General features: G+C 42.5%; 1 protein-coding gene across 1 annotated transcript; it reads left to right on the forward strand.

Moving 5' to 3' along the window:
- Positions 1–330, forward strand: LOC112575629. The gene has a single exon (XM_025257607.1). It carries the CDS (start codon positions 1–3, stop codon positions 328–330), a length of 330 nt encoding a protein of 109 aa, XP_025113392.1.
- The last annotated feature ends 13,821 nt before the right edge of the window (positions 331–14,151 follow it).

Consider the following 14,151-nt stretch of genomic DNA (forward strand, 5'->3'; position numbering starts at 1 on the left):
ATGGTGTTTGACAAAGTCTCGACAAACAGCGGAGGCGGTTACAGCAATACCACCGGGGTCTTCACTGCACCTCGCGGAGGTTTCTACGTCTTCGACGTCATCCTGGTCCAGAATCTGACTGATAGACTAGAGGATTCAAACTGGAATTTGAATGTCAACGGACAGATGGTGCCGCGCAGGTTGTCATATTCTTACTTTAGCATCACCCAGTACGAGTACATGGTGACCCTACAGGCTGGAGACAAAGTCTCAGTCTCCAGTCAAGATTCACTCAACGTTTTTCCAGCTGACTCTAGCTCCTTCAGTGGCTCGCTCGAAAAGGATCTTTAAACTGAAAACCGTTTAACTACGGCGACAAAGCAGTCTCGAAGTTTCATTTTTGGGTATCTAATAACCACTTTTGTGCCATCTATTCTTCTTACTGCGTGAAACAGTAAGATGTTCTAAGATGATTGTACATCTCAAAGAAAGATGTCCATTTTAATGCTCTGAAAACTAATGCACCATTCTGTGAAAAGCAAAATATGAAAAGCAGCTTAACCTCAATGTTTCTAACCAACCTTTGTTTTCCATTATCAGTATCAATGAACCTTCAATATCATAGTCTAACTTCAGACAGTGCTGTACTTCTAAACAGTTTCTGTATTTTCATATTCAGCCATAGCATGTGTGTGCAGATTTGGCATTAAAATGTTTTATTCCACTTCAGTGTTTTATGTCCCATCTGTTTCGTGCGAATGACTTGTCTCGCGAAATTGTAGATCAAATGATGTTAAACACAAAACATAACAACGTCGGCGACCTGTACAATAATATATGTTACATTATTTGTCTATTATTACACTGAGGACATTTAGCCAGAATCAGATATGTTACATTATTAGCCGCTTATTACAACTGGTTGCATGCGGTCATCGACAAGTCTGGCCAAATACTTTGCAGAGCAGCTCTCATCGAAGCCCGCTACATCAGATACGATAAATCCACTTGCTCCAGTACAAACCACATGAGGGCTGGTGACAGAGTTTGTGTCTGAAGATTGACTGGTGACACGTACATTCGAGGGGGACCCTATTGCTCCTTCACCGGTGCTCTGATGTCTGCTGACATTGTCTGACAGAACAAGACATTGTCTGACATGATAAGACATTGTATAACATGATAAGACATTGTATAACATGATAAGACATTGTCTATCAGGATAAGACATTTTCATAAACATTTTCCTCTTATTGTCGCCTCCCTAGTGCATCAAGCAGTTGTTGAGCCTCTAAAAGGCAACAACCAGCCTGTGTTGTAACTCAGAGGAATGCAGTAACAAATATTTATTTTGCTTATCAACAAAGGCAAGCAGGCCTTTATCAAACTATCCTTTATGCCAACTGCCACCATGTACTGGATTTTGTTTTCATCGTTTATTTCACCAGCAAATAACTACATCACTGACTTGTGTAGGTGAAAAACGACAGTCCTCTTTCACTTTTCCAAGTGTCATTGTTGTTTATTTATTCATTCAGCCCTTGACTGGCACCAGTTGACGAGCCCTTATGATGAGAAGTCGGTAAAGATGGATGAGGGTAGGGGTTGGAGAGTCTTAGGACAGTCTTAGTGTCAGCTTGCACCGCTTGACAGTTGCGGGATCCTGCAGGGAACGGTATTGGGACAAGGATCCTGCAGGGAAAGGTACAGGGACAAAAGGGAGACAAGAGATGGACAGACAACACCCAGGACTAGCCTGGCCTCACATCCTGCGTAGCCCACAACAGGACAATGACTAGAGAAAGTTGGCGAGTGAACCTCTTTTTTTTTTTTTTTTTTACTTGTTTATGGAAAATTTGGTGAGTGTGTGTGAGTGAGTGTGTTTTCTGCCGGATTTGTCACTGTTATTTTGTACGTGTGAAAAATGCTTGCCAACATTTGATATTTGGCAATATTTGAGATGTTTGTAACTTTTTATTCAGCCATTTACGTGGGTTAGCTTCTTGCACAGATGTCCACATCGCCTCTTTGTGGTTCACATAACAGCTGGCTGAAAGTTCTTGATTTGATAAAATACAAATAAAGTAACACCTTGTGTTGTTTACTTACCACAGTGTTTGTGTTTGTGATCATATGATCTATAAATTCCTGTTTTCAGGCATTCACACAGAACAGCAGAAGGAACATATAGGATTTAAGTGGAATAAAATATTTTAATGAAAAATAACTATCCATTCTACGGCTGAATACGAAAATGGAGAAACTGTTTACAAGTACAGCGTGGTCTGTAGTCACAGGATGGTCAGAAGCAGGCACGTGTAAGGTGAAAACAAGTGTGTAATGCCTGAGAGTGAGCAAAGGAAATCATGTGGGAACTGACAGGACACAAAATAGAATATGCAATATTGTCAGGGACATGGGTTGTCCCCCCTGATTGTTGAAGAAGTCTGGTTGTCTCCCTTTGCTGTACGATAAGAATGCATGATAGTGAGCACAACTTATGGAAGAGTGCTTAACTGAACGAAATGCTCACTGCCTCATTCACTGGAAGAACGAATGCAATAAAGGATTGAATGTCAGAAGGCTAAATAAAGAAGGTTCTAGACAGCTGGTAGATAACTAAAACACTTGTTTGCTACCACTGCAGTTTAATGTCTCGAATTCAGACCCTCTCCTGAGACAATTTATGTTTGCCCTGTTCGTGAGGCCGACCTTCAGGGGTTTCCTCCTCACTCCCTCTTCCCTCACAGTGCCAAATGATGTCCAATGAAAATAGTTTTGAAGATTCCACAAAGACTCGGAAGCTGCCTAGAATAGCTGCGTACAGGGAGTCGAGCTTCCTAGTCCCCATGTTTTGTGAGAATATATGTTACTCAAATTAATTTATTAAGAATCGAAAAGGAGTAAAGACAAATGTAATTTACTTTAAATTGGTGACAAGATATAGTGTTTGTAGTAAGGATGTGATTAGAACTAGTCTTACTGTAGGTGCGTGGGTGGAATGAACAGTGTGGACGGCAAAGTTGACGAGAGCTCTGAGGGGCTGTGTCTGGACTCAACTCACACATGTCTACCACAGCACCGCACAGCCATCTATGTTTGTACACTCCACATACACTCAGCTGATTGATAATCGGAACTACATACGTATACATTCGCAAATTCCAGTCGACACATACACACGCCCACACACACACACACACAAAGACAACTAATCAATCAGCCTGTCTTATTAGAACCGTATTTAGCTGGTCACCTTCACCGTATGAGGTAAAATAAGTCATATTTCATTGTTTGATTGAATAACAAGACAGTAGAATGCCTTAGTCATAAGACTTTTTAACCATTATCCATTACCCTGATATCTAGAGGACAAATACACTATGGAGGCCTTGATGTTACTGATGATGTTATTGGCGATAGCTGTTGTGTCAACTGGAAGTGGAGCTCGTGGTGTGAGAAAATACATCAAATGTATTATGAGGTGAAGTGGCGACAGGCTGTGTAACCTTTGGCGACTGAAATACGCGCCGCCATCTGTTGTCGCTTTGATTTTTAGTGATGAGAGGTGTGTTGATGACGTCCGGAAAGACTGAGAGGAAGAGAACAACAACTAAAAACAAGTGTTGATGTACTAGGTTCAGACACAAGAATACAACAGGTGTCGGGTGTGAGGACCAACATAAGTTGTGCCGTACAACGAGACAAGCAGTAAAGTCGGAGGCTGACACTGTCAAGAACATCAGACACACAGACGACGACTTTTCTCTCCAGACCACGAACACGATCTCCGTAGGCCACCCACACCACGTCACTGCGGGCCGTGGCCACGTCCTCGGTGTCATCGTCCTTCATCATCCGCACTGGGATACCCGCTTCTTGAAGTCCCTTCATCATACCCGAGTTTTCATTGAAGTCGTTCGAGTACATCACCAGCACGTCTCTCCACTGCAGGCAGGGCGGTGGTGTGCCGCCGGTGGTGAAGGGGACAGTGGTTGAGGCAGTCGTGACATTCTCTGTTAACATTCAAAGTTAGTTTCTTCTGTTAGTCACATGTAAGAGACACAGCGTACACACTGACAGACACGTGGATAGAAAGATGTCATAACTACGCGCCGTCCGTCACATTCTGTCTCCCTGCTCGTCTTTCTTTTATAATATCAAGGTTCTCTCAGTTCTTGTTACTTGGTTCTTCTTTGCGTTTTCTGTATGTTTTTATTCATCATTAGTAATACCGTTTATTCTTTCATAGTTCATATGTTATTTGTTTGTTTTGCTGTCCATGTCTGATCCTCTTCAAGTTAAATTTGGTGTCCCCCAAGGGTCAGTTTTAGGACCTCTGCTTTTCTCCATATACATAAACGATCTTCCTCTCCACATATCCCAATCTTGTGAAATGTTTGCAGACGACACCACAACACACGCTCACCACCAACAGCCACTTGCTTCCCTCCTACAGCTGAGCGCTGACGAGCTCCAGGCTTGGACTGATTCAACCACATGTCCCTCAACCCCCAGAAAACTGAAGTCATGCTTCTAACAACCAGACACAAAAGACAAAACCTAGCCACCCCATTTCCTACTATCCAAATCGGCGCTCAATCAATAATGGAAGTACAGTTCCACAAACTCTTGGGTGTTACCATTGACCATTGTTACTACTGTGTACCTAACACATCTCAACCACAAACAAAACCATCTCCAAGAAAGTCTACCAGCTGTCAAGAATTAAACATTTCCTAACCCCACACAAGAAAACTCGTCTATACCACCCACATGCAGTCAGTCATTGAGGTTCCCAGTCACTTAATCCCCAGACACTTCATCCCCGACACTTAATCCCCGACACTTAACCCCCTAGACTTTTAATCCCTAAGCACTTAATCCCCAGACACTTAATCCCTAAACTAAATCCTTAACTAAAAAAATTATGAAGTCAGCGAAAAATTTAATTGAAATTCAAATTCAAATCATGCTTTTAACTTCAACATCATTTGAACATCTACAACATTAGTTGAAGTTTATATAAGTTAGTAAAATTAATGTTCTTTAACAATATATACATATATACGTATGCTCGAAGTAGGATAGAAGTTCCGGCATGCGATCATGTTGTGGCATTGACTCTGCAAGCAATTCGAAGGAATCGACAATGTCTTCTTCACGTACATAGGCAAGTGCTGGGAGGCATCTGACCATTCCAAATAACTCGTCGTCTTCGTCATCGTCACTTCACATACCCTGGGCCTGCATTAGGCATTAGCTCTCTAACTGCATCCAACAATCTATTATAGGTTACACTTGATTTATAAAGATTTAGTGTCTGGGTATTAAGTGTCGGGGATTAAGTGCTTAGGGATTGAAAGTCTAGGGGATGAAGTGTCGGGGATTAAGTGTCGGGGATGAAGTGTCTGGAGATTAAGTGACTGGACACCAATCATTGACTACTCATCCACCCTCTGGAACTCCGCTAGTGGAGCTTCCATCAAACCTCGAGCACGTGTCGAGAGGCGAGCTGTCAAAGCCGTGCTGCTAAAACCGACAATAGACCCACGTGACTTCACCTCTGTAGGCGTCCTTCCTCTAAAAGACAGACTTACATTTAATAAATGAATTTTCATGCATATAATACTGACAGGTAGGCTATCGCCAAGACTGTCTACTATTTTCCTCCAATAACTGTAGAACCTCTCCAAAACTGAATATTGCCATCCCTATACAAGACCTTTTTAAATCAAGGCTGAAATACTCGGTACACGGACTTTTCGCCGACGGACGTTTCGGAGCCGGACGTTTTGCCCACCGGACGTTTCGCCGCTGGACGTTTCGGAGTCGGACATTTTGCTGACCGGCGTTTCGCCGCCGGACGTTTCGGCGCGGGGCACTTCATTTCGGCATTTCACTCGGGACCTTTAGCCGAAGTCAAGTGTGTGACGCCCCTTAGCTCACACATTTCTCTCGCCATTGTATCAATGTATCAGTGAACTCTCTCTCACTATCCCTCCTCATGTGAACCGTTAGCTCACACATTTCTCTCGCCATTGTATCAATGTTTTTTCTCAAAGCTGTTGCGCATAATCTGTGACAATCAAAGTGAACTGTCTGTGAAGTCTGTGTGTAAAATTTGTTTGAAATAAAGAATTATTGTGTAATCTAGTAGTTACTTTCATTCTTTGAGAAGTAAGTAAGCTCTCTCTCTCTCTCTGACCTAATGCGGCAAAACGTCCGACTCCGAAACGTCCGGCGGTGAAACGTCCGGTGGTGAAACGTCCGCACACGTTCTAAATACTTTCAAGACATAAAGATGAGGCCTCTAGAGACTCCTCCCAACTCCAGGAAACCTTGTAAATATATACATATTTTTTCTTAACCACCACTTTTGTACATATCCACCTTTCTTTATGTTTACTTCAATTTTTCTATAATTTTTAATTACTTCAATTATGTAGTTAATTTCCTTCCCTGTAAAGGGCGAGGGCTAAATGGAAAAAAGCGTTTTCTTGCTTATTTTACCTCTCGTAAATAAAGAATTGTCATTGTCATTGTCATTGTCATTGTCATTGTTCTTGTTCCTAGGAGTTAGGAGCATGGTCCTTAGGAGTGTGAGTATGCGCTTTACAAAGTTTGCATGTATTACAACGCGTGACCAACTCACTATCTTCCTCACAGGACTAAGTCTCACTTCTCGTTATTCAGCACACCGTGAACTCTTGACCTGTCAACAGACGTTACACTACACACTACTCACACTACCGTAACACCAACACGGAGACTGTGTAGGAAGCTGACCACCTCGCCACCACACGTCACACAGTCACGTGGCTGGCCATCTGGGTGACCTTCGGACTTCGGTGATCCAGTGGTCTGACTGGCGGCCGTCTGTGTGGTCGGTCACACCTCGCTCAATGTAGGACTTCACAGCAAGGTGGTGAGCGATCATCTCGTCCCGCTCGACTTCCCTGACGACGGCCGGTGGAGAGCGGAGGGGTCTGGTTAAATATTCCTCTTGCCAGCCGGCGGGTGCGTCTCCATGGTAACAACTTGCCGCCCAGAGATGGAGATGGGGAACTTGTGTCAGCAGCTTGTCATAGAAAATCTTGACGTGTGACCTTTCACTGATATGAGTGTGAGAGAGGATGAGATACAGGTGTTACACCGTGTACTGTCACTGATATCTGTGTTAATGTATGTGTATCGCTTATTACATCATTAAAATGACGTCATCATTCATACTATAAACGTTGAAATAATGCCACGTGTTGCTACACAATATGTGTAACAACAGATGTAGCACAACAAATCTACTTTGACCAGCATCACAACACGTCCATCAGGTGTCACAACCATTGAGGTATTATCACCTGGTGGTAATTACGATATCAAAGCGAGCGACATCTACCTGTGTGTCTATCATCACACCACACACTGTACTACTCACATCACATCAGCGATGACGTACAACGACCCTCCTCTTGCTGCCTGTGACAAGTCGTTGACGGCATTCTCCACGTCTTTACCTCTAAACAGGTCATACTGCAGGAGGTGAGGCTGACCGGTTGATACACCTGCTGACTGTTGTGTCTTTACTGTCTGCAGCAACAGGTGATACAGCATGATGCTCGCTGCACGACTATCATCACAAGTACTGACAATGTAGACGTCGTGACCATCAATCAGCCATTTTATACCCATCATCAGCAGCACCACAGTTTTACCTGTACCGGGCGGTCCGGTGACATACAGTGTGGGAGGCGCCGTGTGTAGCAGGTGAAGTTGCTCCGGGAAGAGTGTGATGACAGCAGTATAGCACTCTCCTGTCCACACGGCTGACCAGGTTTGACACTCACACGTGGAGGACATGTACATGGCACACTCACTGTTGTCGCCGGACTCACAATACTACTCAAATCAATAAAAATGAAGTTCAGATTCTTCTTTATGTCGTTAACATTTAAATAAAATCTTGTGAGTACCTGTAGGTGTAGGTGTACATGTAGGTGTAATAACCGTTGACATTTCAATACTTAGTCACTACTAGCAAAGAGTAAACAACTCAGATGAAATCTTGCGCATTTTGTTATATTATAAAATATGCAAACAACTCGCACTGTCATGGTTACTAGAAGATAAATAATATAACCTGATAAAAGTTTTAGAAATGATATTTTTATTCAGTGACATACATTAAAATCATTTAACTGTGTTTAATTAAGCAACCAAGTCTGTGCACCCTACACTAGACAGACTAGGGACTGTTTGCAATGTTTTACTGATATTACTGAACACGACAGACATGTAAGGTGCTTCCTTCACTTGAGCTAAAGACACATCGACAGTCGACATTATCTTTTTTTCTCCTGCTGTGTCAATGACACCATGTGTCAGGAGAATGAGAGTATCAAGTATTAAACTACACTGACCATTGCGGGACACCACATCAAGCACAAAAGCATGTAAGTATATTCCATTCACACAGTCTGGGTTCGGTCATGAGACAGGATCACAAGTAGGACAAAGCAACAGGAATACAGAAGAGTGGTGAAGTCTGTGTAGAGTATACAATAATCTACACTACAGTACAAATGCAGCTGACAAGTGTAACAACCAGAAATTGTTTTGCGCCATGTTAAAGATGAAGACAGTTTAGAATGTTTCGGGTATTCTTGTGAAAACTACCTGGACTCCAGTGCATGTCTATGAGGGAGGTATGCAGTGTCTACACGTCCAGTCTGGGGTTCACTCGTGTTTAGAACTGGAACGCAGTATGAGTGGCTACCTGTGTTCTCATAAGTGATTAACTTACCTGTAGACTTCTTTGACTACTCGCACCGGACAGACAAACATGGAGCGCATGTAGCCAGTCCTCTAGCCAACTAACACACCTGGCAGTTCACATTCAATCACCATGTTTGTACATATTGTATTTCTCTGTCTGCCTTTAATCGCTTGTTTCAAATTTATGTATTTTTAAATTTTCTGCACGTAGTCGAGAGCTAGATGTCAAACAACATAACTCTTGCTTTTTCTGTTGCCCCATCAATAAAGATTTGTCATTTTATCTACACATGTAGGCTATAAATAGGACGATCTCAGTTATTGCAGTTTCCCGCAAAGGTAGAAGAAATTGTCTTTCCTGTCTCCTGGCTCGTTTGCTGTTCAAGATAACTAAAGCAGTTTATTTTATTTGAAAGCAAAGGACAGTTGAAGAGGTTTTGCCTCTTAATTGTAGAAATGACTTTGTAAAGTGTGAAATACATGCCATTCAGGTAAGATTTATTTGGTCAAGAGTATGTTTGGTAGTTGATACTGTTGTATTTTTGTTGTTGGTAGCAACAATGTTGCCGCATTTGCATGGGTAGGCGCCAGCCTTTATTTTATCATTCTGATACCGACACTTGTGAACAATGTCTGTAGTTTGTTGTCCCACTGAAGAAGCAGGGACAACAAGGACTGCAAACCCTTCACGCTCATGATTTCAGTCTCTCACAAGCTGCAGTGTTCAACCATCCACATGTTCTATTGAACATATCCCATAATAGTGCACGGTCCTCGCTTTTTAATCATTATACGCTGCCTTATTATAAAAGAAATTCTTACATGAAAAAAATTCTAAGGCAGATATGTCAAGGAATTCTGTTTGTTTTGGTTGTGCATTCTTTAGTAAACACTTTCCATTTTCTCTTAAGAAAGAACGCCCTGTCCATAAAATTTGAAAGATAATTAGTGGTTGTCTGCAATAGTTTTCTACTTTTAAGTTTCTTTTGTAAACTGAAGAAATTTAAAGACGGCCTACTAAGATGAGTAGTTTATAATTATTTGTTTGATCAGCAAGAACAAGTGTTTCTCGCTCTCTCTTGATATTAACAAATAGTCTGAAGTTTATGTTCATTTTGTTCATTTTGGTTTGTCTTGGTGTGTACAGTTATTATTATGTTACGGTGTATTTTGTGTGTTGGTGCATACATTAGGTTAGCTTGTTTCATGTTAAGACCTTTATTATTTTACCTTGTTATGCTATTTGCGTTAGGACACATTAATGATTTTCTATTGGTATGGTGGTGTGACGCCGAGCGAGCTCTTGATGGTCTTTGTCACCCGGGGTAGAAATCTTGAAGCATTGTGTTCGGCCACTTGACGAGCTCCAGACACTTCAGCTCGTGTCTCTTCATCATCTGAGTTGCTATGGTAGCACCATTCTATTCTGTGTAACATGCCAACCTTCTTCCTCTTGCGATTGGCAGTGAGACGACACAAGTAATATTATCAACCAGGTCAAAGGTTATCTGTGAGGGCACACTTCCAAACTGCGAACGATAACCGAAGGCGATATAGCAAGCTGGAACATGGAGTGTACGCTGGACAACTTCACTGATGTTTGAAATAATACTTATTTCCTTCAACTAAATCACTATCCTCCCTGCTTTAAGCATTAGAGATGTTCTTGTGCCCTAGAAATCCACAGTGATGTTGATAATGATGACAGATTGTTTATTGAACTCTCTCTATAATCTCAGCGAATGAATGTTTACAAACATGTTTAATGGACTGTGATCAGTGTGTCAGGGAAGCGTGTGTACACGGCACGACACCTGTCGAAGACTGTCCTTCAGGCACTTGGAGGATGGCCGGCATCCCGGTGACAGATGAAAAACTGACTAACGACTCTGAGTTTCTTTCTTCCCGTGTATCCAAAGTCACGTGTTTGTAGAGGAAACAAGTGAAGTGGAGATAAAATAAAGACCAGTGCAACAACTGCACACCTCAGTCAAACTTCAGCAAAGGACGGGCTTGGTTGGACAGGTTACAGAAATATTATTTTCTTGAAAACTGTAATATTAGGACTAAAGAGTGTGTGACGAGTGAAGAAAAGGATATAAAGGAATCGAAAGATGGAAAAAGTGAGTAAACACAGACAGACAGACAGACAGACACAGACAAGACAGACAGACAGACAGACAGACAGACAGACAGACGACAGACAGACATGACAGACAGACAGACAGACAGACAGACAGACAGAGTGTCAAAGACTTCCCGCGGACATGCGCACTCTTTCAAATAAACAACAGGAGATGGCTTCAGTTTAGGACAAATACTTATTAAGCAAAGCGTCACGTGAACATTTTTTGAATACAACACAGCGAGGCAGTGCAGGCAACAGTCCTCCAGAAGTTTAGTAAATACAAAATAATGTAAAATACTAGCAATACAAAGCACAACAAATGCAATATTAACAGCACACAAGCCGAATTACAGCAGTTACTAAAGCGCACAAGCAAATCTACATCAAGCCCCGTAGAAGGAGGAGTAACAACAACTGCTGAAACCTGCTCTCTTACTGTAATATTGTAACAGAAAGTTTGTAGTGAAGTGTACACAGAGAATCACAGGTGTGTCAGAGATATAGGTGTGTGTCGCATTTTTGCTAGCGGCATTTGCTGTTAGAGCTCTTCAAGAGTGTGTGAACAAATTATTAAAATAGTTTATTTGTTTGTAGCAATTAAGTAAGAGATGTGATGTATCAACTACCATTACATTAGTTTAAAGTGGGAGGTAACATGAGTACATAGTCATGTCATTACATTTAGTCAAGCGGCAAATACCAACAATACTACTGTATAATTATACTTACTTTGCAAAGTAAATATATCGATACTACTTAAATTTACTTAGTTTAATAAGCTACTGATAATACTACTTATAAATAATTATAATACCTCTTATAATACTACTGACAATATAAATTAATAATACTACTTATTATTATTGTCTTTATGAAAATATCTGTTCATTCTTGGAATTAGTTCTATTGTTTACAACGAAAGTAAGCTTCGCTGATAGCTTTGTGAAAAGGGTCAGATTTTGTTTTGAATAAAGCAACCTGCAGGATACGGTAAAGTTTTGACACATTAACACACCAATAAACTTGCAGCCTTTTAACACTAAACAATTAGAGAATGTGCACTTGAGTCATGGTCAGTCATCGGTCAGTAAGCAATAATGAACAGCCAGTGTGGATACATCAGTATCCGTGTTTAGGGTCTAGCTAATATAGTAGTTCATGACACGTTTACTATGAACCTATCAGGTGTATAGCTAATATATAGTTGATGACACGTTACTACAACCCAGACACAATTAATGCTAAATTACTTAATTAACTTAGACTTCACGTTTGTAAACATGTTAGTTTATTCCAAGAAATGCAAATCTGAAAGAAGTAATACATGACACGTGTATACCTAGAATCCCCAGACAATATACTCAACAGTAACCATCAAAGTACATGTAAGTATGCTGCACCTAGGGTCAGATGCTAGCATTACGAAAGATTATGACATGAGGCTCACATCATCAGTGGAACCTGTAGTGAACAGTGAACAGTGGGACTGGCGGTGTAAGCAGTGAGTACAGGCAGGACAAGGGTGGCTGTTACCAGTGGCTTTAGCTTCCTCCGAGGAAATCAGGTAGTAGGTGTACGCCAATTCCTTTCCATTTAAATCAGGACTGTTGAGGTTGCTGTGGCACAGTCAGGCGGGTTACACCAGGGGCCCTTACTAGAGTGACAAGCACTCGTTTTTTGTCAGTAGGCGTGACGGGTGTTGGTTAATAGCTGTCACCCATCTCCTGTAACACACAAACACACACACTTGTTACTATAGACACACAGTCCTAAGCACAAATATATCATCATAAGAACATCTATACAAACTTGTATTAAAATGTGTTACTTTCTGTTTGTCATCATAACAAAGCCAACACCACGACGCAACAAAATTACAAAAAGAGTTTTTTCTCAATTTCTAATGAGCTTCCCCACTTATCATTCAAGAACATAAGAGTGAAGGACAAACAGTTGTTTAAACACAAGAATGCCTCACTACAATATGTAAAATGAACGAGTATAACTAACTCTCCCCTCGTGTGACCCCGGGGTAATGCTTGCCTAGCGAGCATTGTAAGAACAGGGCGCCGTGTCGTCACGCCAGGTATGTCGTAAGAGGCGACTAAGGTGGACACCTCACCTAACCGATCGCGATTGAGTCCGAATCTAGTTAGATTCATGTTATTTTACGTTTCCCGTGTGGTCAGGGAAGAGGCAGCTCGCGCGAAGCGCTGACGCGGCTCTGTATGACTAATTTTCTTACGTCATAGCAGTGGCGCGGAAGATGTCGGCGTTGGGGGGGCCAACTCCCTGCTGACAGGAAAGCGGCGTTCGCACTCGCACATTACGTAAAAAAGGATGGGGGGGGGGGGTCTGCACGCGACGCACTACCAGTGGTAAGCATCAAATCACGCTGCTTTATTGTTAAAAGGCTAAGCAGCAATTATAAGAAAAAACCAAATTAAAGAATGACTCCGCTACCAAACATACCTAAAAAGTAAATTCACCACCCCGTGACAGCAACGATCACACTTCCAGCCTTGCATCTAATACACCAGCGCGCATCACACCTATGCACAACGCCTGCGCGCATGCACAGGCCGCGCAGTCCAGCACTCTGGGTCACACACCGACACGCTGCATACTGGGCAGGGTAGCCATCCGGGTGGAAACAGACAAAGTAAAGATTACAGTAAGCCTACTCCCCCAACGGCGCGTGACCGGCTTTGTTCTATCTCACAACAAACGCGGGGAAAATACGGACTGGTTGCCTGGAACCTGCTCTTCTAGAACCACGCCATTCCCAGCGACAGTCCACACAGCAGTGGCCAAACCCCGACTACTCCCAAGACGGGCACAGGTCTCTCCGCCCGCCGTCTTCCCAGTCCACATACTACCTGTGTGGCCAGGTTTCTGTAGGCTTCGAGAAACCTCCAGAACCTTTCCCTACCCATAAAAAAACAGGGCCCAGCGTCGCGAGAATTAATACACGTTACACACAGAGGCACAGCCGTATAGCCTGAACATCGTGTCCGCACCACCGTGGGAAAATAGTCTTCCATCACCGCAAAGAGAACCAAAGAGACCAGAGCAGGAAGGGAAGCATAGGCACGTGATAATTAAGGGCCATAAACTGGCAGACCACCGTGGCCAGGGAACGAACTAGGGTGTGGAATTGGCTCAGGGCCATCCCCTTCTCGCATACCCGGACGTGCTGCAGCCAGCTATGGCGACACGTTCTATGCCATCTACCAAAAACACGGACACATAATATTACAACAAACAGT

This window comes from Pomacea canaliculata, linkage group LG11 (genome assembly GCF_003073045.1).
Source record: "Pomacea canaliculata isolate SZHN2017 linkage group LG11, ASM307304v1, whole genome shotgun sequence".
Classification (NCBI taxonomy): domain Eukaryota; kingdom Metazoa; phylum Mollusca; class Gastropoda; order Architaenioglossa; family Ampullariidae; genus Pomacea; species Pomacea canaliculata.

Bases quoted from the DNA above. Each gene is read 5' to 3' on its own strand.
- LOC112575629 (XM_025257607.1), top strand. From the start codon at position 1: ATGGTGTTTGACAAAGTCTCGACAAACAGCGGAGGCGGTTACAGCAAT.